This window comes from Sus scrofa, chromosome 12 (genome assembly GCF_000003025.6).
Source record: "Sus scrofa isolate TJ Tabasco breed Duroc chromosome 12, Sscrofa11.1, whole genome shotgun sequence".
Lineage (NCBI taxonomy): Eukaryota > Metazoa > Chordata > Mammalia > Artiodactyla > Suidae > Sus > Sus scrofa.
In genome coordinates, this window is record NC_010454.4 from 61,000,562 (window position 1) to 61,024,535 (window position 23,974).

Consider the following 23,974-nt stretch of genomic DNA (forward strand, 5'->3'; position numbering starts at 1 on the left):
TTAAAAGGTATGTTTCTTTACTCATTCCCTATCACGCACCAAATCCTGTGCTAAATCCTCAGGGGGAACAGGGGTGGGTAAGACAGGTATCCGACCTCAAGGAACTTCACGCCCTGTATGAGCCACGGACACGGGGTGGGTTCGGAACACATTTCCGCAAGAGTGCAAGTGACAGGAACAAAGCGCTCTGAGAACCAGCGGAGGAGGGACGGGTCCATGCAGGCCATTCCGCGTCTACGCTGAGTGAAGACTCACGTCTCTAGGTGTTGGGCGCGGCTCGAAGTGCCCTACGGGGTGGTGCATCGTGAGCCTTTTACAGATGGGAAACGAGGGAAAGCAGCCGAGGAATTCGCCCAAAGTCACGCGGCAACTAAGTGGTAAAAGAGGGAGGTGAGCCCAGGCTGCCTGCCCGGCCGGAGTCACAGGAAAAGCCTCAGGGAGGAATGGCGGCCTGAAGGATCCGGGCAGGTGGAAAGCGGCGGCTCCTTCCCAGCGAAACCCGGAAAGAGGGCGCCTAGCTCTGGATTGCGCTCCTTCGCTCGTCCGCCGTCCCATCACCGACGCGGAGCGGTTTCACCTGCGCACCGGCGAGACGGAAGGGAAGGCGAGCCGCGTCCCGCGCGGCCGCACCGGAAGCGGCTCCATGGAAACAGCGCCCCGGGCGAGGCGAGATCTCGCGGGGCCGGGGCGGCGGAAGTGACGTCACCGCATCGAGGCCCTCGGTGGGTCGCCGGCCCTCGTCCCGCGCGCGCCGTCTCCGCTGCCGGGCCGCCGGGAACATGGCCTCCGCCCTGGAGCAGTTCGTCAACAGCGTCCGCCAGCTCTCCGCCCAAGGTGAGGCGGTGGGCGCGGGCCGGCGCCCGGGGCTCGGCCGGGGTCGCGGCGCTCGGCGTCGGGGCTGACAGGCGCGCGAGCCGGGGGCCCCTCCGCCTTCACGCCGACCCCCGCCGTCGGAGTCCGGCCCCCTCCTCCATCCCCCGCCGCCGGGGCCCCGACCTCGCGGCTCCCCGCAGCCCCTTCCGACCCGGCCGCGCAGCCCGCCCTCTTGCGCCTCGGGGCGCCCGACCCTCGGGGGCTCTGGCTCCAGGTTCCCTCCCGGGGGCGGGGTCGTGACCGTTGTTCCTTTGCCTCTAATTTTCACGCCGTTGGTTCGTTCATCTCGTCCCCTGAGTATCGAGCCCTGGCCGGGAATTAAAGTAATTGGCCGCTGCTGTGAGGTCCTTTGCCTCACGTTGCTTGTTGGTGAAATAGCCCCTCTCCGCTGAGTTGTTAGGGCTGAGTGGGAGGAACCGTTCAAACTGTAGCAGCGCCCGTGACCTTGGACAGGCACCCCTCCTCTGCTGAGTGTTGTCCCCGTGTGTACGCAGGGCAGGTGCTGTCCAGCTCGCCGTCCCGAGGTTAGCTGAGCTGTGGCGCGCTGCTCAGCGCGCTCTTCTGTTTCTTTCCCTCGTTACTGGTAGGAGTTAGGTTGGTAGTTAAGGCACAGCCTGGGAGCCACCCATTCGCTCATTTGTGCCCAGACCTTAGTTTCTGCTTCCCGCGGTGCAGGGTGCCTAGACGCCTTGCCTTGGAGTCCTGTTTCAGTCACTCTGTGCCAGCCGCCTAATTTCCCTGGGCCAGTTTTCTTATTTGCAAAACAGAACTCAGGCGGTGGTTGTGAGCAGCACGCGGGGGGGCAGGCAGCTGCGAGCTTTGCACACACGCTCTGTGCAGTTGCTGCTGTAGGAGCAGTTGGCCAGGCAGGGGCACCTTCTGTGCCTCTTTGCCGAATAGCAAACGTGAATGCCTTTCTGTTTACTCTTATTCAGGATTTTCTGACGGGGACCTTAAGTGAAGGGAATGTGTCAGCTTTCTCTGGCCACTCGTCTGGCTGGGCAGATTTCACATGCTGCTCATGACACTCAGGTCTGCTCTCCCTGCTTCACTGCCTCACTGCCATGTGGCTTCATGGCGACCCAGCATTTCTCTTAGGTCTCAACTCAGGATTGCTTAGTTAACTAGGGGAAATAATGGACTTGAAGTCCTTGTTTCGGAGTTCCCGTCGTGGCTCAGTGGTTGACGAATCCGACTGGGAACCTTGAGGTTGTGGGTTCGATCCCTGGCCTCGCTCAGTGGGTTGAGGATCCGGCGTTACTGTAAGCTGTGGTGCAGATTGCAGACACGGCTCGGATCCCGAGTTGTTGTGGCTCTGGTGTAGGCCGGCGGCTACAGCTCCGATTGAACCCCTAGCCTGGGAACCTCCATATGCCGCGGGAGCGGCCCTAGAAATGGCAAAAAGACAAAAAAAGAAAAAAGAAATCCTTGTTTCTGGGTGATTCAAATCATTGCGAGCATATGTGAATTAGTGGGGGTTTTTAAAGTGGTGGATTGTTTAACTGGAAGAAGCTGCCTCATTTCTGCCAGTGAGATCGCTAATAGGATTATGATGAGTTGGGAGTTCCCTTTGTGGTGTGGCGGAAATGAATCCTTAGTATCCAGGAGGATGCAGGTTCTATCCTGGGCTCCGCTCAGTGGGTTAAGGATCCCGAGTTGCCGTGAGCTGTGGTGTAGGTCGCAGACACGGCTCCGAAGCCTCGTTGACTGGCTGTGGTGGAGGCCGGCAGCTGCAGCTTGGATGCGACCCCTGGCATGGGAACTTCCATATATATGTGCGGGCGTCCCCCCTCAAAAAAAAATGACAGTGAGTTATCTCCCAGTTCATCTTGTATTGTTACCTTTGGTTTTGTGTTTGCTTTTTTTTAAGGGCATATGCACGTTCCCAGGCTAGGGGTCGAATCAGAGCTGCAGCTGCCAATCTGCACCACAGCTCACAGCAGTGCCAGATCCTTAGCCCACTGAGTGAGGCCAGGGATCGAACCTGAATCCTCTTAGAAACTAGTCAGATTCGTTACTGCTGAGCCACAACGGGATCTCCTTGCGTTTTTATCTTGGAAGATGATGCCGAGAGAGATCACGGACTTTTTGTTTTGCAGTGAGTGTGATAATAATGGAATGTTTCCTTTATTTTTGGTAAAAATTTAAAAGTATCGTAAGAAGTTCTAGAAGGTATCAAAGTAACTACAGTCACTTGGATTTTAAGCATTATACTATCGAAGTGTTTTTTTAAATGGGAAAAGTCACTCAGCTACTAAGTAGAAATAGCTGGTCTGGGTAGCTTGAAGTTCAGAGTCCAAGACAACTATTGCAGGAGGACGTTTAGGAGGTTAATGCTCACAGACGTATGTGTACCCTGCATTGTCACCAGAAAGCCAGCTGCTGGGATTCGGGAGCCCACAGCCTGGCCCTGGGGTCTGTCAGCAGGATACCCCGCCGAAACCGATGCGCCTGCGCCATCGCTGAGCGTTAGGGACGCGCAGAGCCAGCCCCAGTGAGAGCACCTTACACCTGTCAGAATGGCAGCCCTCACGACCGCCAATGACACGTGCTGGCGAGGATGTGGAGAAGGGGGGCTCTTGGTGGGAAGGAAATCAGTGCAGCCAGGTCACCACAGGGAGTGGTGTGGGGCTTCCTCAGAAAACTGGGAACAGAGCAGGCGTTCCATTGGGCCGTCTCACTCCCAGATGTGCGTATGTGTACACACGCGCGTGCACACACACACACACACGTGTATGTATATGTATATACACACGCATAGTTGGAAGGAAACAAAGCACTGACTTGGAAAGCTCCCTGCACCCCAGGGTCACAGCAGCAGCATGTATAGTCGCCGAGGCAGGGGAGCCACCTCAGCGTCTGTCCACAAACGGATAGAGGCGATGGGTGCGCAGATAGTGGGACACTGCTCGGCCGTCAGATGATGCAATTTCGCTGCTTGCAACAACGTGGATGGACCTTGAGGGTATTGTGTTTAGTGAAATAAAGGCAGAGAAAGTCAAACACTGTATGTTATCACTTATATGTGGAATCTAAAAAATAAGACCAACCAGTGACTAAAAAAAATCGAGCACCTGACATACAAACTGTTGGCTACCAGTTGCCAAATTTTGACACACACATACAAGTACAAATACAAATTTTGTATTTGTATTGACATACAAGCAGACTCTTGGCTACCAGTTGCCGGGGGTGGGGGCGGGTAGGAGCAGGGGATTAAGGCGTAGGGAGCACTACACCACACATCCGTAAATAAGCTGCACGCATATATTGTATAGCACCGGGAATATAGCCCAAATCAACCGTATCTCAAAAAAGAAAATTCCGGAATTCCCTGGTGGCTCAGTGGGTTAAGGAGCCGGTGCTGTCACTGCTGTGGTGCCGGTTGATCTCTGGCCCAGGAACTTTCACATGCGGTGGACGTGGCTACAGAGAAAAGAAAGAGAATTCCGTGGAGGGGAATCAGTGAGTCAAATTGTGGGCCAGTTAGATCCTGTGCCTTGGTTGCTAAGGCAGGAGGTTGTGGTTTGGGGAAGGATCAGTGGACCAGTTAGGAAACGGACTCGTTTGCAAGCTGCTCGTTGATCGATTGGCTGCTAAGCAAGCTCTGTGTTCTGAGGCTGGAGGTGAAGCTCTGCACCTGACCTGACCTTGAATTACCTGCTGGGACCATCCCAGGTGACGTGCAGAGAGGACGGGTAGCTGGGAGTAGCTGGAGCTGCGGCCGGGCCACCCAGGCCAACAGACGAGCGCTGTGGACGCTGGGGGAGGTGGGCAGGGAGCACGCAGCTCGGAAAGCAGCACGCGCGGGGCATGAGGCGAGGATGCGGGTGCCCAAGGGGAGTGCCCACAGGCGCCAGTACACAGTGCGGGCTGGCAGGCACAGGGGAGGAGGCAGATCCTTTAGAAGCTGGCGAGGCAGGCCCGGCAAGAAACAGTGGGCGTCTGAACTGAGGCGGAGGAGAGGGAGGAGTGGGGCTGAGGCCTGGTGGCGCTTTGGGTGCGAGGAGGGTGCGGTGACAGAGCGGTGGGGAGCAGGGCTGGAGGGACAGGGGGAGTGGGGCTGAGGCCGCAGACGAGGCCGTTTCCCGCCCGCACCCTCTGGGCGCTCATCCGCCGTCGGGAGGAGCAGGAGCCGTCCGGAGGCACCTGCGGGTCTGGGGTGGGACGGCCCGCGTTGGGTTCGTGCCGCAGCTGAGCCGCGGTGTCACTCCTGTTTTCCAGGGCAGATGACTCAGCTCTGTGAACTGATCAACAAGAGCGGGGAGCTCCTTGCGAAGAACTTATCCCACCTGGACACCGTGCTCGGGGCCCTGGACGTACAGGAGCACTCCTTGGGCGTCCTTGCCGTCCTGTAAGGGCATCGTCCTCTGGGCTGGCGCTTGCTCACGCCGGACCCCGCGCTTTCTGGCCTGCCTCTCTCGCTGTGGGAAGTAACCTGTGTGAACAGCATTGAGCTCCTTTGCACAACCGAAGTCACACTGTGGTCATCCCAGCTAATCATTGCTTTTACATCTTGTTCTGGGTGGTTTGTTTGGTTTGGTTTTTTTCTGCTTTTTAGGGCTGCTCCCGCGGCATATGGAGGTTCCCAGGCTAGGGGTCGAATCAGAGCTGTAGCCGCCAGCCTACGCCACAGCCACAGCAACTCGCTATCTGAGCCGAATCTGCGACCTACACCACAGCTCACGGCAACGCCAGATCCTCAACCCACTGAGCGAGGCCAGGGATCGAACCTGCAACCTCATGGTTCCCAGTCAGATTCGTTAACCACTGTGCCACGAGGGGAACTCCCTTGAATTTTATTTTAAAAAAAACGAATGGCCATCTCAGCTGCGGGTGCTGTAGTTTGCACTTACCTGAACACGTAGATTCCCGTGGGCCTTGGGATCGCCACATTTTCTGAGAACAGAGGGACGGTGGCGGGCAGGCCTGGGGACGGCCCTGAGTGAGGGCGGCGAGCCAGCGCAGCCTTGCTTTGAACTCCTTCACCCAAGTTTATGCTCTGTCCCCCACTGTTTGTTACATCGAAGTGCAGTTGATATACAGGTTTAAGCTTTTCTTAGACCAAATTAAGTGACGTTATTTCAGTTTGTCTGTCGAACTCTTGCGACTGTGTGTATTTGATGGTTGAATTCTCTTCTCTTGATGCTTCAGTCTTGTGATTTCTTGCTTGGCATGAAAGCCGAGATACTTTAAATAGACTGAGGAGCAGTGGACCTCGAGTGAGGGTCCAGCCTCGCTTGCTCGGGGACCCCCGAGACAGGTGCGTCCACTGTCCCAGCACGAGGTCTGGCCTGTGGGCTGCGGGACGGAGGCTTCCGGCCACGCGTTCCTTTTTTGAGCACAGACAGTCAACAAACAAGTCGAAGGTTCTCATGTTTACTCCCCAGATGCACCCGCCCCATCTCAGGGACTCAGGAGCTGCCGCAGCCACGGCTCTGGACAGCGCAGGCGTGGGGCAGGCCCTGCGGTGGGAGGCTCTGCTGGCTGGGGCTGCTGCCGAGGGGTCACCTCTGTTTTCTGCTGAGAAGATGAGAGAGCGTGATGTATACGTGTCGACTTACACACGCGTGTCTGTCAAGTGAGGCGATGCGCGTGGAAGCGTTTTGAGGCTCCGGGGTGTTTTACGTTGTATGTGAGTTAAAGGAAACCTGGGAAGAGCCCCATCTTGTTTGTGAGGCCCCCTCCCCGGAGCCTGAGTCTCTGTTCTGCCAGATGCCAGGCATGGGGCCCTGAGCTGCTTATTCTTTCTTTTTTTTAGGGCCACACCCGCGGCACATGGAGGTTCCCAGGCTAGGGGTCTGATCACAGCTATAGCTGCCGGCCTGCACCACAGCCACAGCCACGCCAGATCCGAGCCGTGTCTGCGACCTGCACCACCGCTCACGGCAACGCTGGATCCTTGACCCACTGAGCGGGACCAGGGATCGAACCTGCAACCTCATGGTTCCTAGTCGGGTTTGCTAACCACCGAGCCCCAGTGGGAACTCCCCAAAGAAAATTATTCTTAAGAATGTTTGGCGATTCCTGGTGGTGCAGGAGGCTGAGGCTCCGGTGGCGTTGCTGCCATGGCGCAGGTTCAGTGCCTGGCCCTGGAGTGTCCGTGAGCCACGGGCTCGGCCAGAAACAACCTGGTTGAAGGTTGGGTGGGTGCTTGATGAGTGTTGGATGACCTGATACGTGGCTTCACGTCAGGGAGTTTTCTTTTTCGAAAGTTCTCTTTTGAGCGTGTTTGTTGCAGCCCCCGCGCGCGCGCGCATGCCTTCCGTGTCTTGATCACGCCCAGAGCCGGGCCAGGCCCGTGTCCCGGGCTCGGGGTCTTCACTGCCTTGGCCGTCCCAGCGCGTCGGAGGCAGGATCGGCCCGGGCGCACGTCGCCTCCACGAGCTGCCGTCGAGCCGGCGGGGCGAGTCGCCTCTCTTCTCTGCTTCAGGTTCGTGAAGTTTTCCATGCCCAGCGCGCCCGACTTCGAGACGCTCTTCTCGCAGGCTCAGCTCTTCATCAGCGCCTGCAACGGCGAGCACATCCGCTACGCCACGGACACTTGTAAGCGCCGCCGCCTTTCCTCCCTGGGCGGCTGGGTCCCGCTCTCGTCGCCGTTCTCACTGTGTGGTTGTTGTTGTTTCCAGTCGCCGGGCTCTGCCACCAGCTGACCAATGCGCTCGTGGAAAGAAAACAGGTAAGGGTGCTCCTCGCGTCCCGGGGTCCCGCCTGCCTCCGGCGGCGCCAGCCCGCGTCGTGGGGGTGGCAGCTCGGGGCTGAGCGTCTCTCCCTGGAGAGCGAGGTCGGTGCGGGGGTTCCGCGGGCCGTGCGGAAGCTCCAGGCCTTTGCCGAGGGGGCCGCCCCGACGCAAGCAGCAGCAGCTGCTGCCGGAGTTGACAGCTGCCACTCCAGTGCCCTTTATGTCGTAAAAGGCCACTTTTTACTGTGTTCCGCCTTTTAACTTGCGGTGCTGAGACCCTCTCTGGATAGCGGAGTGAGTGGCCTCCGATGCCCCTGCCCCGGACCCCCGGGCGGGTGCCCTCACCTGCTCGTCCTGCTGGCCTTTCTCTCCTGAGCCGATGGAAGAAGGTTGCAGCCCTGGCGCCCCCGCCCTGAAGCTGCCATGACTGTTTCCCAAAGCTCAGGACGGTCTCTCCACGACCTCGGGTGGACACGGACGGAACCTTGACCGAGCCTGCCCTTGGTCAGAGTCTGCCCGTCGTTTCACTGACGTCCTTTATAGCAAAGGAACATCTCGGACCACAGGTTGGATTATGTTATCCTGTCTCCTTCGCCCCTTTTATTTATTTCTTTTTCTCTTTTTAGGGCCGCACCCTCGGCATGTGGAGGTTCTCAGGCTTGGGGTCGAACAGGAGCTGCAGCCACCGCCACAGCCACACCAACCCGAGCCGCATCTGCAACCTACACCACAGCTCACGGCAACCCTGGATCCTTAACCCACTGAGTGAGCCCCGAATCGAACCTGCGTCCTCATAGATACTGGTTGGATGTGTTTCCGCTGAGCTACGACAGGATAGTCCCTTTTAATCTGATAACGTCTTTGTTTTTTGTGGTTTCGACACCAGTTATAACTTGAATGTTTGAAGTTGAGCTTTAATGCTTGTGGTGTGACGAGACTGGAAGCTTGGAGCCAGTTGGTGTTTCGTAGGAGTGACACATGATTGTGCTTTGAGAGAGACGATTAGAACAACTCGATGAGGCTTTACTGAAGAAGACATGTTGGTGACGCCAGGGTCTTGTGGTCACGCCTCCTCCCCGGCGGCCCGTTGTACCTGCTTGATTCTCGGTCTTGTTATTCCTGGTCTGGGCAGGAAAGCGGACTGTTCGCATCTTGTGGTCTCACTGTGAACGGTCAGTCACTGTCAGGCACGGGATGCTGTTGGAGAGAGTGTACAGGCCGGGACTGCCCCGTGGGCAAGTGCCGGCTGCCCCGTGGGCAAGTGCCGGCTGCTCCGTGGGCAAGTGCCGGCTGCCCCGTGGGCAAGTGCCAGCATCCTGACCCACAGTTATGTTTCCTAAGCGTGGGTCTCATCTCTTGTAAATAATTGGGAAATTTCTGGAGTTCCTGCTGCAGCACAGTGGGGTCTGAGGCATCTTGGGAGCCCTGGGACCCAGGTTCGATCGCCAGCCTAGCACAGTGGGTCGAGGGTCTGGTTGCCACAGCCGTGGCTTGGGTTGAAACTGTGGTTCGGATGTGATCCCTGGCCCGGGAACCTCACTTGCCGCAGGGCGGCCAGAGAAACAAAGCAAAACAATAACCTGGAAATTTTTAACTGTAACCAACTGTTGAGTGTGGTACGGCTTTTGACTATTGACCTCCATTAATTTTGAAGCTTCGTGATTTTAAACAGTTGTGCTGAATTACTTTATTTTTATTTACATATTTATATTTTGTCTTGTTTTTTAGGGCTGCACCCACGGCATGTGGAGGTTCCCAGGCTAGGGGTCCAATCAGAGCTGCAGCCGCCTGCCTACACCACAGCCGCAGCAACACCAGATCCAAGCCGTGTCTGCGACCTACACCACAGCTCACTGCAAGGCCGGATCCTTAACCCACTGAGCGGGGCCAGAGAGCGAACCTGCAACCTCAATGATTCCTTGTCAGATTCATTTCCGCTGAGCCACGACGGGAACTCCCGTGCTGAATTACTTTAAGAAAACAGTCTCTGGGCGTTCTCGTTGTGGCTCAGTGGTTAACGGATCCGACTGGGAACCATGAGGTTGCAGGTTCGATCCCTGGCCTTGCCCAGTGGGTTAAGGATCCGGCGTTGCCGTGAGCTGGGGTGTGGGTTGAAGATGCGGCTTAGATCTGTGTGGCCGTGGCTGCGGTGTAGGCCTGGGAACCTCCATATGCCGCGGGGGCGGCCCTAGAAATGGCAAAAGGACCAAAAAAAAAGACCTTTTCTGACTCAATAGGGACAGAACTTGCTGTTGTTGCTCAGAGGAACCGCCAGCCGTGCTGCTTTGGTTTGTAAGTGGCAGCCTGGGTCCGCGGTGCTGACAGCAGTGTTGTCCCGGCAGCCCCTGCGCGGCATCGGCGTCCTCAAGCAGGCCATAGACAAGATGCAGATGAGCGCCAACCAGCTGACCTCAGTCCACGCCGACCTCTGCCAGGTGAGCCGCCCGGACGTCGCCGGTGGCGGGGTGGGCGAGGACGGTGGGAGTCCGCAGGGGTGCGTGTTGCCAGGAAGCGAGTCTTCAGGCTGCGGCAGGTACCTGTGGACAGACGCTCAGCCGCTCAGCCAGGACCCAGTCGAGCGTGGGGTGCTGGTGACCCACGCTGTTTTCTTGTGAGGGGCTCTGGCCCCGAGGATAAACATGGTGACTTCCTACGCTGTGACGCCAATCCTGAGGGCAGAGGGCAGAGGGCAGGGGTGTAGGGAGGCCTCCCCCCACCCCGCTCTCAGCCCCAACCCCCGCTCCCCAGCCCCCTCTCCTCGCCACCCCCACCCCCTCTCTCCAGGGTGAACCCCAGATGTTGCCTGCCTGTGCCCTGGGCCTTCCCCTGGCACGGCCGCCTGCTGCTGCCCTGGGGCACCGTCCCTACCCTTAGCTGGGGGTCCAAGGTGGAAAAGGAGGAACTGAGGAGAAACCTGGCTGTTCTCACTCCACCCGCTCGGCAGAGGCGCGGTCAGTGTGGACCATCCCGCCTCCTCGCGGCGGCGTCTGTTACGAGGAAGGGCTGCGCGCTCTGAGCGCTGAAGGGAATGAGTGGCGCCTGGGCGCTTACATTCTCTTCATCGGTGGAGCGGGAGCCCCGACCTGACTGTTGGGAGTTGCGGGCTCCGGGGCGGCTCCTCCCGCTGGCACGGTGACTGGGCCCCTGTTCCCCCAGCTCTGCCTGCTGGCCAAGTGCTTCAAGCCCGCCCTCCCGTACCTCGACGTGGACATGGTGGACATCTGCAAGGAGAACGGGGCCTACGACGCCAGGCACTTTCTCTGCTACTACTACTACGGCGGCATGGTCTACACCGGCCTGAAGAACTTCGAGAGGGCGCTCTACTTCTACGAGCAGGTGGGCGCCCCGAGGGCCCTCGAGGGGCCGGGCCTGCCCTGCTGCCCACAGGGCTCCGCCTGCAGCAGGCAGACGCTCTTGGGGCCCGCGTCCCCGGGCATCCAGGAGTGGACGTGACGCCTCCCTCCCACCCTTGGGTCTGGAGGCCCGCTTAGGGTCTAAGGCGGGGTGCAGTATGGGCTCAGACCCGAGCCGTGAGAGGAGTTTGCCTGATGTTCCTAAGTCCTGCCTCATTCAGAGCGCATGTGACGGTGATGAGACGCTCCTAGCCTTGGGGAGCTCACATTACTGGGGGTGCCAGGGTAAACACCCACGCCCACACCTGTCACTGGGCAGTGCCTGGGCAAGTGGGGTTGTCGAGCACGGCTGGGGGCCTAGGGGCAGTGACAGCACTGGAGGAAGCAACGAATCAGGTGAGACCTTCCAGGCGACTTTACGTTGGAGCATAGTCACCAATGTCAGTTCTTCAGAAACCTGCAAACACGCACTGCACAGCCACCGAGTGCCAGCCTGTAGGCCAGGAGCCGGCCGATGGGCGCCCGGGTGGCCCTGAGGTACCGCCCCGGGCACTGGACGGTGTGCCGAGCGCTCAGAGCAGGCTTCTCTCCGAGTATCTGACGTGTAAAAACACCGCCTCTCGCGTTTCCAGATGGAGACTCTTACCTGAAAACCCACTTATTTCCTCTTTCACCCGAGTGACAAGCACTGGCCCGTCTCCTTCATGTCAGTGTGGGGTTTTTGTTTTTATTTTCTTTTGTCTTTTGTCTTCTCAGGGCCACACCCAAGGCCTATGGAGGTTCCCAGCTCCGAATTGAAGCTACAGCTGCCAGCCTACACCACAGCGACAGGGGATCCAAGCCGCATCTGCGGCCTACACCATAGCTCATGGCAACGCCGGGTCCTTAACCCATTGAACGAGGCCAGGGATTGCATCCCCAACCTCGTGGTTCCTCGTTGGGTTAGTTAACCACTGAGCCACGACGGGAACTCCTCGATGTGGGTTTTGTTTTTTTTTTTTTTTTGCTTTTTTAGGGCTGCACCCATGGCATGTGGGAGTTCCCAGACTAGGGGTCAGATCAGAGCTGCAGCTGCCGGCCTACACCACAGCCACAACAACGCGGGATCTGAGCTGCATCTGGGATCTACACCACAGCTCATGGCAACGCCTGATCCTTAACCCACTGATTGAGGCCAGGGATCGAACCCGCATCCTCACAGATGCCAGTCAGGTTCGTTAATTGCTGAGCCACGACGGGAACTCCGGGCGCGATTGTTTTGAATTCTTAAGCTTCAGGAATCCAGGTGAGGGGGGTGGAAAGACAGCTACAGAGTGGGAGGCGCTGTCTGCACGTCGCATTTCTGATCAGAGGCTGACATCTGGGTGAACAAAATGCAACAGTTCGAAACTAAACTTTTAACACGGGCCGTGGACGTTTCTCCAGAGATGTGCGGGTGGCCAGCAGCGCGAGTTATCAGGGAAATGCAGATCCGGGCGCCCTGCCCCAGGGCAGCTGGCCTCAAAGGCAGGCGCTGTCGTGAGGGAGCCCTGGAGAGGTGGGCGGTCGGCTCCCCATCCCTGCCCGCGGGGACGGCCGGTGCTCTGGCTCCTCATAGGCAAAACCTGAAACTGCTGCAGGACCCAGCATGTCCACCCCTGGGAAGCCGCCCAGGGGTCCGCTCGGAATCGGACGGGAATGTTCCCAGCAGCCTGGGTCTCCACCCAGCCCGGCCCTGGAGCCGCTGCAGACGGGCGTGCCCGGAGAACGTGGGGCGAAGCCGCTCACAGAAGGGCCTGCAGTGCCGAGCGCGTGACACGTCCACTGGGGTGTGGAGTAGAGGGAGCTTGTCTGGGGCTGGGCTCTCCTTTCAGGGCTGTGAACGTGTCTGCGCTGGGGCAGCGGTGACAGTGGCACAGCCTGGTGAACTCACCAGAACCCGGTGAGCGGGACGCCTCCAGAGCGGGACGCCGCCGTCGCGGTCACGGGAGGTGCTGTGTGCCCCGCCGCGGCCCTCACCGCGCTCTCCCCGCCAGGCCATCACCACCCCCGCCATGGCCGTCAGCCACATCATGCTGGAGTCGTACAAGAAGTACATCCTGGTGTCTCTGATCCTGCTCGGCAAGGTGCAGCAGCTTCCGAAGTACACGTCGCAGATCGTGGGCAGGTTCATCAAGGTGAGTGTCCAGGGAGAACGGCTGTCCTCCCGGCTTTCTCAGGGCGGCTCCCAGGCGAGGGGTGGAGTCGGAGCTGCAGCTGCCGGCCTCCACCCCAGCCACAGCAGCGCCGGATCCGAGCCGCATCTGCGACCTACACCACAGCTCACGGCGACGCCAGATCCTTAACCCACTGAGCAAGGCCGGGGATCGAACCCGCAACCTCATGGTTCCTCGTCGGATTCGTTAACCACTGCGCCACGACGGGAACTCCCGCGAACTGCTTCCTTAGAGGACGTGTTGTGTCTGTGAGACCCTCTGCTTCGTCTGGAGGGTCCGAAGTCACAGGCGTTCACTGGACGCCGGGAGGCTGGATTCCAGCCCGCGCACCCCGCTCGCTACTCTGCCGCCCGCTGTGCTCTGGGCGATTAGAGCTTTAGGTGTTTGAGGGCCTGTGCGGTTGGTCGTCTTCCTCCCACTTGAGCCGAGATGCTCGTGGCCCCCGCCTCTGCTCCCCCAGCCCCGCTCCTGGGCCTCCTGCTCCCGGAGCTTCCGTCTGTTCCCTGAGGACCAGCCTTGGGAGCACAGGAAGCAGTGACCTTTTTATGCTGACCTTCCTGTACAGAACTCAGAACTTCAGGAGATGACTTTAAAGCCTTGGTGATGAGAAGGCCTCTGCGCCCCTCGTGTCCTTGGCTGAAGAGCCCGCGTTTCGGGGTGGGGAGAGGCCCTGGGACCCCACGGGAGGGAGGGCGGGGCTGGGGCCCGCCTGCGCGGCCTGTCGCAGGGGGAGTGCTTCTGTCCGCTGGGCCCTCGTGACTCGAGGGCGTCGGGGATGGTGCCCAGGTCGATTCTGACCTGAATCCACGTGCGCCCGTGCCCTCGGGCCCACTCACCTCCTCAGGGCCCCGCCCCCGGTTCTGCCATTGAAACAGGGCACCTAAAGCGGCTCGGCCCCAAGCAAGCCCTCCGCCCAGCCGCCTCGTTCCCGGCTTCTTACCCGAAGCCCGGCCTCTCCGCGGCACCTGGTGAGGCGCGTGTGAGCAGGTCGGGCCAAGAAGGGTGGCGGAGGCCTCTGTCGCAAAGGGGTTCCTGGAGCTGCTGCTGGAGAAGCCCCGCGGGCCGTGACGGAAGCCGCACACTGTGTGCTGCTGGGCAGCGGTTTGCTTTGTGCTGCAAAGTAGATTATTGACCGCAGACTGCTCCACAGTGAGAGTCTCCTTGGTCTGCAAACGAGGCGTTTGCTCTGGGTGCATCGTCGTCCGTTTGCGGACAGTGAGCACTGGTGAATGGACCCGCTCTGATTACGGGCCGTCAGGTGTTGCTGTGCTTCCTGTGAAGGGTTCGTGGCTCTAACCCTTGAATCTGGCTGTTTCCCCCCTTCGGGCCTGCAGCCTCTCAGCAACGCGTACCACGAGCTGGCACAAGTTTACTCGACCAACAGCCCCTCGGAGCTCCGTACCCTGGTGAACAAGCACAGCGAGACCTTCGTGCGCGACAGCAACATGGGGCTGGTGAAGCAGTGCCTGTCCTCGCTGTACAAGAAGAACATCCAGCGGCTCACCAAGGTGCGCGCCCCCGGCCCCAGCCCCAACCCCGGCCCCGACCCCGGCCGGCGGCCGGCGGTCCTCTCGTCCCGCCTGCTGCCGAGGGCCGGGCCGGGCTGAGGACGGCCGAGTCCTCAGAGGGTGCGGTCGGTACCCGTGGGTCTCTCGGGGGCAGGTTCGGGGTGTTTGGAAGAGGGAGGGAGACGACCGGGGCAGAGATGACGCGGAGCCCGTGAGCGGCCCTGGGGCTGACCTCTGACCCGTGACCTGAGAGCGGGCAGTAGGTGAGCCTTTTGAGATGAAAGTAATGCTGGTGGGTTGATTGTGGAGAACATGCTCATCATCGAGTGTTGAAACGGGCAGGACGACGCGAGGAGGGAAAGCCTGTGTGGGCCGCGGGCAGCTGTGGGGGTCGGCGGGGGGGGGGTGCTGACACCCCGCCCGGCCCGTGTGGGCGGCGGGCACAGGCGCAGAGCAGCGGGGCGGGGGTTGTCTTGTAGTCGACCTGGCTCGGGTCCGGGGACGCAGCGGGAACCGGGGGGTGGGGTGGGGGGGGCAGCCGGAGAAGCGGGGGGGCAGGGGGCAGGGGCGGGCGATTGGGAAGGAGCAGCCTTCCGCTGGCTCCAGGGAGGCTGCCCCAGCCTCCGGACCAACAGCAGGCAGCAGAGAGGCTGTGAAATTACTTTGTAAGAGGAAAAGGAGGAACAGGAAAGACAGAGAACTTAGAGCCGTCAGAAGCAAATGTCCCCTGTCCGCCCCGGGAGAGCCAGCTTGACCCACAGGCTGCGAAGAGCGGACCTGAGGTTCAGGGTCGCCAGCAGCCTCACCGCCCGCGTTCTCCGTGCGGTCCGGGTGCCAGCACAGCCCCTCTGAGCTCCCGTCTCACCGTCAGGAGGAGCCGTAGGCAGACCGCTGCACCGGGGGCACCGTTGCTGGGGTGCAGGTAGAAACGAGACCCCAGCGGGGATGGGAGACAGTGCTCGTCCTGAAATGTGTTCAGCGGCGACTGTCAGCAGACGTGAAAGGAGGGCCCCGGGGCCGGAGCGGGGTCGCTGCAGGGGGCCTCTGCTGCCACCTTGCAGGGTGGCAGCCACGCTCGATGACGCGGGAGTGAGCGCACCGCTGGCCCCGAGAGGTCCGTGTGGGACACGGTTTTCTGTGTTGGGTCCGAGAAGTCCAGAGTGGGAGCTGGGCCCAGCTGGCCTGAGGGGCCTGGCCAGTCCGTCCAGGCCGCCGTCCATGTGCCGATGAGCACTTGGCAGGGCCTGGGGAGGCCACCGCGGCTGCTGGTGGGCAGGGACGGTGCCAGGTCACGGAAGGGAGCCGGGGTCTCTGAGCCAGGTTAGGGGTCTTCCTCGAGAGGCCTCAGCGGGTGCCGGGTGCCTGCCTGTCTTGTGGCATTGCTGGCCGCAGGGCAGCCGGGGCCGAGGGGCTCTCGTGGGGTGTCGGATCTGCTGCTGCATTTCCATGTCTCAGTGGGCATCTTCTGGATTCCTCGCCTGTTTCCACAGCCGCGTGGGGTGCTGGTCTGGGCCTCTCCCCTGTTCTTCAGCTTGTCGCCATGGCAGCGGGAGCCTGTGTCATGTGACCGCACTGCACTCCCTGGTCGTAATTCACTCGGCCGGCCCTTGGGTGGACGTTCCCGTGAGGGTCCACTTATTTTTGAAGAGGAAAAAGGATGGTTCTGCGTATTCAGAAATGTTGGCTTTTGTGCTGAAGTCCTTAGATCTTTCCTAGAATTAACAGTAGTTTTCATTGGGTGGGGCTCTGCTACCCCGTCTGAACTAAAGGACATCTAGGTTTTTTTGGTCATTGGCTTATCAAGAATTTTCTTTCTTTTTCTTTAAATTTTTTTGTCTTCTCAGGGCCACAGCTGTGGCATGTGGAGGTTCCCAGGCTAGGGGTCAAATCGGAGCTGGAGCTGCTGGCCTGCACCACAGCCACAGCCACTCGGGGTCCGAGCCGTGTCTGTGACCCACCCTGAAGCTCAGGGCACTGCCGGGTCTCTAACCTACGGAGCGAGGCCGGGGATCAAAGCCGTGTCCCCATGGGTCCTCCTGAGCCACAGCAGGAACGCCGTGTCAAGACCTTCCAGCATCAGAGCCTGCTCTGAAAACGCCGCGGTTGTGGATACTGCCAGCTGCCCTGAGAAAAAGAGCTCCTTTAACCTGTTCCTTAACGGGGCGTTTGCACCACGTCCCTGGCAGGCCAGTGGTCACCAGCGATTGCCCTTAACTCCCCTCATCCTGCCTTTGCCTTTCGAAGGATGAATGTGATTTTTTTTCGGTTTCCTGTTGTTTACTAGATGGCACAGAATTCGCAGGTACAGAGCTTGCCGTCCATGTCGCACGCCTCGGCCACAGGGTTTCTTTGCCCAGAGGCAGCCCGGCGCCACCCGGCACCTGGGTGTGTCCCCCCCCCCCCCCCCCCGAGAGTGTCTGCGCCCGCGAGCACACCCGTTGCCGTGCGGTACTGGCGCACGGATGCGCTCTCGCACGGATGCGGGCGGGCTTGCTGCAGATTATGTTCGGTGGCACACATGCCCCGCGCCTCATCCCTTGCAGCTCTTGCAAAGCATCCTTGCCTTAGGGCGTCTTTACAGGCGTGGGCGGAGCTGTGCTGCGCTGCCCTTGGCCAGCCTGCCGCTGGACGTCGTGGTGGCTCTGGCCTCTGCTGTCGCAGACAGCGCCCCGCGAGTGGCTTGCGTGACGTTGACCTCGGTCGGCGTCGTCCGGAAAACCGACCCTGAGCCCTTCGTTCCTCCATTTCGCGTCACCGTCACAACGAGAATCACCTTAGGCGATAACGAAGAGCAGGTTCTCACGACTCAGTGGAACTCTGCGCACTTAGCGAAGGTTCTGTCCTCGGTGCTCCTGTCTCCATTAATTGTCTCCTGCATTTCAGACGTTTTTAACGCTGTCGCTACAAGACATGGCAAGTCGAGTGCAGTTGTCCGGGCCGCAGGAGGCAGAGAAGTACGTCCTGCACATGGTGAGTGCGGTTCTGGCTTTCGGAAGTTAGCGAGTGGGGTTGGTCCTTCTGAAGGTGGCCGGTGTTCGTTTTGGGGGGACGCTGACGTGGACTCCCTGCCGCTTTGGGGTCTTCCAGCCCCGGGGACTTGTGTGATGGATGTGGTTGCGTCCTGCTTGTGCTCCTCGTCTGTGGTGTCGTCGTAAACTTCGTTTAAACACTCGTGGATGGGGCAGATGCCTGAGGAGGAGGGGCTCTGGCTCTTGCTGCCGAACGCCGGGGGATTCAGGCTCGGGGCGGCGCGTGGTTGTAGCTCGGTCATCCTCAGGCTGCTCGTTCTCCTCAGATGGGCACTGGGGTGTGCCCAGTCCTGGTTGTGATGGGCAGCCTCTTCACTACCACCCGGCTGCCTGCTGGCGCATAAACAGCGCCCTCCTTTCTAAGGCTGGCGGTGATGGGCAGTCTGGGCAGCTCAGCTGCACCGTGACAAGTGGACCGGTCACTGTCTCCTGCCAACGGCTTTGTTAGGAGTAGCAGTACCAGGCCGGGATTTTTTAATTGGCGTCTCACTGTGTAACTTCATGGACAGGCTTTGGCTTGAGGATCCACCAGACAAACCCCTGGCTGTTGATGCAAATGAAGCTCACAGACCCGGAAGTTGCCTTGGAATCAGCGTTGGCAGAAAAAGCACCAGAAGGTGATGTTTGTGGCCGTGGAAGAAAGATGTGTCAGGGTCTCACATTTTACATGCAGATGTGTGGAGCTCCCATTGTGGCTCAGCTAATAGCCGTTGAGAACCCAGCTAATATCCATGAGGACACAGGTTCGATTCCTGGCCTTGCTCAGTGGGTTAAGGATCCGGTGTTGCTGTGGCTGTGATGGAGGCCGGTGACTGTAGCTTTGATTCGACTCCTAGCCTGGGAACCTCCCTATGCCGCGGGTGCAGCCCTAAAAATAAAACAAATAAATTGCAAGGGCAGTGTAAACTGCATTGCACTGAAATGGTTTAAAGATGCAACCCAGTCACCTACGGTCAACCAATCTATGACAAAGGGGGCAAGAACACACAGGGGAAGAAAAATAGTGTGTTCAGTAGATGGTGCTGGCAAAACTGGAAAGTTCCATGTGAAAGAATGAAATTAGAACCTTGTCTAACACCGTACGCAAAAATAAACTCAGAGTGGATTCAAGACCTCAAGGGAAGGCCAGCTGCTATCCGACTCCTAGAGGAAGACGGCAGAAGGCTCTTGGACATGAATCGCAGCAAGGTCTCGTTTGATCCACCTGCTGCAGTGATGACAGTAAAGACACAGAGAAACCAGTGGGACCTAATTAAACTCAAAAGCTTTTGCCCTGCAAAGGAAGCCATTAAAAAAATGAAAAGACAAGCCACAGAATGAGAGAAAATCTGCAAATGATGCAACAGACAAGGGCCTAATCTCCCTATACACAGATACCGCATACAGTTCAACAGCAAAACAACAACCCAAATGAAAAGTTGTCCACTTTTCATCTGGAAACCGTAAGTTTTTCGATGACCTAAGTAGACATTTCTCCAAAGAAGGCATACAGATGGCCAGCAGGCACGTGAAGAAAGGCTCAAGATCACTCATTACTAGAGCAATGCCAGTCGGAGCTCCAGTGAGGTACCACCCCACACCGGTCAGAATGGCCATCATCAGCAAGTCCACAAATAGCACATGCTGGAGGGTGTGGAGAAAAGGGAGCCTCCTGCCCTGCCGGTGGGCATGTCAGTTGCTGCAGCCCCCGTGGAGACCAGTAGGAGATAGCTCGGAAAACGCGGTGTGGAACGCGTGTGAGCCCGAAGCCCCACTCTTGGGCGGCTGTCAGGACAGAAGGCCCACGGAAAAGGTCGATGCCCCCGCCCGTTTCTTCGTCCTAGTTCGTCCTAGCACCGTATCCACAACAACAGCCGAGGCGTGGAGACGAGCCAGGTGTCCACTGACAGGACTGGAGTGAGGGATGGAACACACGACGGAACAGGCCTCAGGCATCAGAAAGAGAAACGAAACGTGGATGGAGCTAGAGTCTCCTACTAGGCGAAGTCCGTCAGAGAGAGGCAGACACCCTGCGACAGCACTTACTCGCGGTGCCTGGGACCTGGCTCCGAGGAGCCCGTCCGCAGACCAGGCCAGGCCAGGCCAGGCCAGGGCCAAGGAGAGCAGGCTCGGTTCCGGGGCGCGGGGGAGGAGTGTATGGACCGGCACTTCGGGGCTTTTGGTGGGGTTTTTTTTTTTAGTTTCAATTACTCAATGAATTTTATTTACATTTATAGGTGTACAATGATCATCACAAGCCAATTTTATAGCGTTTCCATCCCAAACCCTCAGTGGATCCCCCCACCCCCAGCTTGTCTCACTGGGAAACCAGAGGTTTTTCAGTCTGTGCGTCCGTATCTGTTCTGCAGAGAGGTTCATTGTGCCCTTTTTTATTTATTTATGTATTTATTTATTTTTACTCAATGACTTTCATTACGTTTATAGGTGTACAGTGAGCATCACAAGCCAATTTTATAGCGTTTCCATCCCACACCCCCAGCCCATCCCCCCACCCCCAACCCGTCTCCTTCGGAAACCAGAAGTTTTTCAAAGTCTGTTGCGTCCGTGTCTGTTCTGCAAAGAAGTCCATCGTGCCCTTTTTTCAGATTCCACATGGAAGGGACAGCATGTGGCGTTGGAGTCTCACTGTCTGACTGACTTCACTTGGCTTGGTAGTTTCTAGGTCCATCCATGTGGCTGCAAATGCCGTTATTTCTTTCCTTTTAAAGAAAGGAGTAACTGGTGGGGTTTTGTTTGTTTCTTAGGGCCGCGTGTAGGGCATATGGAAGTTCCCGGGCTAGGGGTTGAATTGGAGCCGCAGCTGCTGGCCTGCACCACAGCCACAGCCATGCAGGATCCGAGCCTCGTCTACAGCCTACACCACAGCTCATGGCAACGCTGGGTGCTAAACCCACTGAGTGAGGCCAGGGATGGAACCCGCATCCTCATGGATACTAGTTGGGTTCATTACTGCTGAGCCACGATGGGAACTCCAGTTCGGGGGTTTTGGATGCAAACTGTTGTATCTTGAATGTGGGCAGTGGGGCTCTACTGTACAGCACAGGGAGCTGTGTGATCGGGAGACTTTGCTGTACAACAGAAATTGAAGAAACTGCAGATCAACTGTATCTTAGTTAAAAAAAAGTTTTTTTCTCAAGATTAAAAAAACAAAATGGTGCAGAGGCTGGTGGCTCAGCAGGTTAAGGATCCGGGAACTTCCACATGCCCCAGGTTTGGCCAAAAAAAACCCCAGAAAACAAAAGACAAGGGGACTTGGCAAACATCACATTGTAGAAGCAAGACACAAAAGAGCGCGTGGTGTGTGATTGCGTTTCCGACACATCATGGTTGCGCTCAGCCGCAGAGAGACGAGTGGTGGCTGGGGGTGGGCTGGGGGTGGGTGGGGGTCCCTTCCAGGGGCGGTGGAGCCTTTGGAAGCCCCGTAGGTGCGGGGCCTCCCGCGCGTCATTTAATCTGCCGAACTGACGGCTCTGAAGTGGATCATTTCCCGCTTGTGAGTTTCTCTCGGTGAAGTAATTCCGGGGCGAGGCGAGTGCCTGCGAGCGTTGCACCCCGTGGCACCTGGAGGGGGCCTCAGCCGTCCCAGGTGTTCCACGGGCGCTTGTTGACTAAACAGATGGCGCGGAGAAGCACACGCAGGGGTTTTACTTATTTTCTGTGCTGTCCGCTGGTGTCCGTGTCGAAGCGCCGCGGCTCCCAGTGCTCAGGCCTAAACTGCGTCCTGCCCTCTCTCTGGTAGATCGAGGACGGAGAAATCTTCGCCAGCATCAACCAGAAGGATGGGATGGTCAGTTTCCACGACAACCCTGAGAAGTACAACAACCCCGCCATGCTGCAGAGTATCGACCAAGAGGTAGATGCCAGCCCGGCTTCTGGGACCGGTGCTTCTGATTTTGTCTTCCTTTATGTATTTGTGTATTTCTTGTCTCTTCTGGGGCCGCACCCATGGCACATGGAGGTTCCCAGGCTAGGGGTTGAATCTGAGCTACCGCCACCGGCCTACGCCACAGCCACAGCCACGCGGGATCCGAGCCGCATCTTCGACCTGCACCACAGCTCACGGCACTGCCGGGTCTTAACGTCCTCAACCCACTGAGCAAGGCCAGGGATCGAACTCACAGCCTCGTGGTTCCTCGTCAGATTCGTTAACCACTGCGCCACGACGGGAACTCCCGGTTGTGATTTTATATTTGAAACACCGCCTCTGTGTTCCAGGGTAATTTTAGTTTTAAATGCGGCTCCTTTCTCAGAATGTCCTATTTCCCAGAAAGTCCAATTCAAAACGGACGGCTTCAGACTCTTTCAGGTTGTGTGTTACACCGAAGTGGTGGGTTAGACTGCTCGCCTCGCTCACCAGAGCCTCCTTCCACCCTCAGGACACCTGAAGGGGCTTACAGTTTGCACAGGGTGTTACTGCTAAGTTATACTGTCCACCCTCGACTCTTGGTAAAATGCTTCTGGGGCTCCCCGTCTCAAGTCAGGAGGCCCTCCCTCCGTGGGGCGGGGGCAGCTGGAGGAGGCTGGGGAGCCGGGGCCCCTGCCCCGCGGAGCTGGTGCGGCGCCAGGGCCACTCTGGGTTCCGGACTGGCGTCGGGACCGGGCGGCAGCCTGTGCTTCTCAGCTCCGCCCGGGGACAGGATTGACGCCGCGGAGGAGGCTCAGAACCCGGAAGGCGGTGCTTCACGGCTCCCTGTGGCGCCCCAACCCCGTTGGCAGTTCACAGGTTTTGAGAAACCTGAAAACGGGAAGGTTTTTTTGGTAACTCGTTGGGTGGCAGATGTCACCTGGACTGACACTTAGTGTGACTGTTTCCAGGTTCCACTGCAGGGTGCTCGTGTGTGGGGGGGCGCTGCCAGAGAGCCTCCTGGGCTGGGAGGCGACACGCACTCCCTCTGCAGTTAGCTTTCTGGATCCAGAAAATTCTGGCTGCAGAGCCCGAGGGGCCCCGGCGCTGTGGCCCTGTGGCTGCCGCGTTGACAGTCTGGCAAAAGGGATGCGCCTGCCCAAGCTGCCCACTGAGCCCGCGCAAACCCGCCCTCTGTGCAGATGCTGAAGTGCATAGAGCTGGACGAGCGGCTGAAGGCCATGGACCAGGAGATCACTGTGAACCCCCAGTTCGTGCAGAAGGTGCCTGGGCCCCCTTAGCGGGAGGTGGGCTGGGTGGAGGAGGAGCGGTCCCCACACCGGGAGTGTGAGCTTGGCTCCAGGCTGAGCATTTAGTCCCGAGTTTCTGAAAAGCGCGGGGGCGAAGCTCACGAGACATACTCGCTGGGAGCGCTTTCAGACTCCAGGCTGGAAGTGAGTTTAGCGATGGGGTTCCTGGCATTGCCTCCGCCGGGGTAGGGGGGGAACGGGGCGCGGGGCAGGTGAGAGACCGTGCCTGCCTCCCTCCCTCCCAGAGCATGGGCTCGCAGGAAGACGATTCGGGAAACAAACCGTCCAGCTACTCGTGAAGCCAGCGTCCGTCCGGGTTGAAGAGCAGCCGTGGCCCTGGCCGAGGCAAGTGGGGTGAGGCCGGCAGGGAGGAGCAGCCTGCCTCGCCCGGACCTGGAGACCGGCCGTCGCGTTTGGCAGCTCCAGTCCCGTGTGCTTTGGGAAGGCGTCCTCTCTGCAGACAAAGGATAACCTGTCAACCGTGCAAGGCCGGCCTGGGTTTATTTACCCTCAGGTCAATGTCATGGCATTAAATCCACCTTTCTGTTTAAATTATTGGAACACTGATGTGTCTTCTGTATCACTTTTTTTCCTCCGAGAAGTTTCTGCAGAACGCGTTCGTTGTGCGTCGAGGTAGGTCTTCGGAACTACAAGCTTTGCACCTCAGGTTGCTGTCGGTTGTGTCAAAGGAAAAATAAAGCTGGGCGAGTCCCTCGGGCAGGAACCAGTGCCTCGTGGTTAGAAGCGACTGCGCTGGAACCCGAGCGACGCTGCCGTGCCCCTTCTAACGCGGGCGAGTGCTGCCCTCTTTGTCGTCTTGAGCAGGGCGCTTTTGTGAGACAGGTGCCGGCTTTCCCCTCTTTTTCTTCAGAGGCGTCTTCTGATCATCCGCACATTCGCATTTTGACTATGTGTCGGGCTCCTCCTCTGCAGACTCTGAAACGCATCTGACTCAGGGTCACTGACCTCGCCCCGGAATGGTGTGGACGCTTGGTAAAGTGTGGTCAGATTAACCCGAAATTTGCAGTCACATTTTCATGCCTAAAAAGTTGCCCTAGGAGTTCCCTGGTGGCTTAGCGGGTTAAGGACCTGGCGTCACTCCTATGGCATGGGTTTGATCCCTGGCCCGAGGAAGGGAGTCTGCATGCCGTGGGCAAGGCCAGAAAAGTGGGTTTTTTGC

General features: G+C 58.6%; 1 protein-coding gene across 4 annotated transcripts; it reads left to right on the forward strand.

The window, feature by feature from the left end:
- Positions 1-23,359, forward strand: COPS3 (COP9 signalosome subunit 3). 4 transcript variants are annotated; one of them, NM_001244149.1, is made up of 12 exons: positions 693-834; positions 5,098-5,227; positions 7,307-7,419; positions 7,503-7,552; positions 9,898-9,990; positions 10,712-10,891; positions 12,924-13,064; positions 14,438-14,611; positions 17,495-17,581; positions 21,380-21,493; positions 22,687-22,767; positions 23,040-23,359. In NM_001244149.1, exons 1-12 carry the CDS (start codon positions 780-782, stop codon positions 23,091-23,093), a joined length of 1,272 nt encoding a protein of 423 aa, NP_001231078.1. In that variant the 5' UTR covers positions 693-779; the 3' UTR covers positions 23,094-23,359. The 4 variants fall into 4 exon arrangements, 2 of the variants coding, with proteins under 2 accessions (XP_020921748.1, NP_001231078.1); XR_002336808.1 differs by having other exon boundaries at positions 1-834; positions 21,380-22,767; positions 23,040-23,355; XM_021066089.1 differs by lacking the exon at positions 5,098-5,227 and having other exon boundaries at positions 689-834; positions 23,040-23,357.

Bases quoted from the DNA above. Each gene is read 5' to 3' on its own strand.
- COPS3 (NM_001244149.1), top strand. From the start codon at position 780: ATGGCCTCCGCCCTGGAGCAGTTCGTCAACAGCGTCCGCCAGCTCTCC. The intron at 9,991-10,711 runs GTGAGCCGCCCG...CTGTTCCCCCAG, and splicing joins TCCACGCCGACCTCTGCCAG to CTCTGCCTGCTGGCCAAGTG. The intron at 21,494-22,686 runs GTAGATGCCAGC...CCCTCTGTGCAG, and splicing joins TGCAGAGTATCGACCAAGAG to ATGCTGAAGTGCATAGAGCT.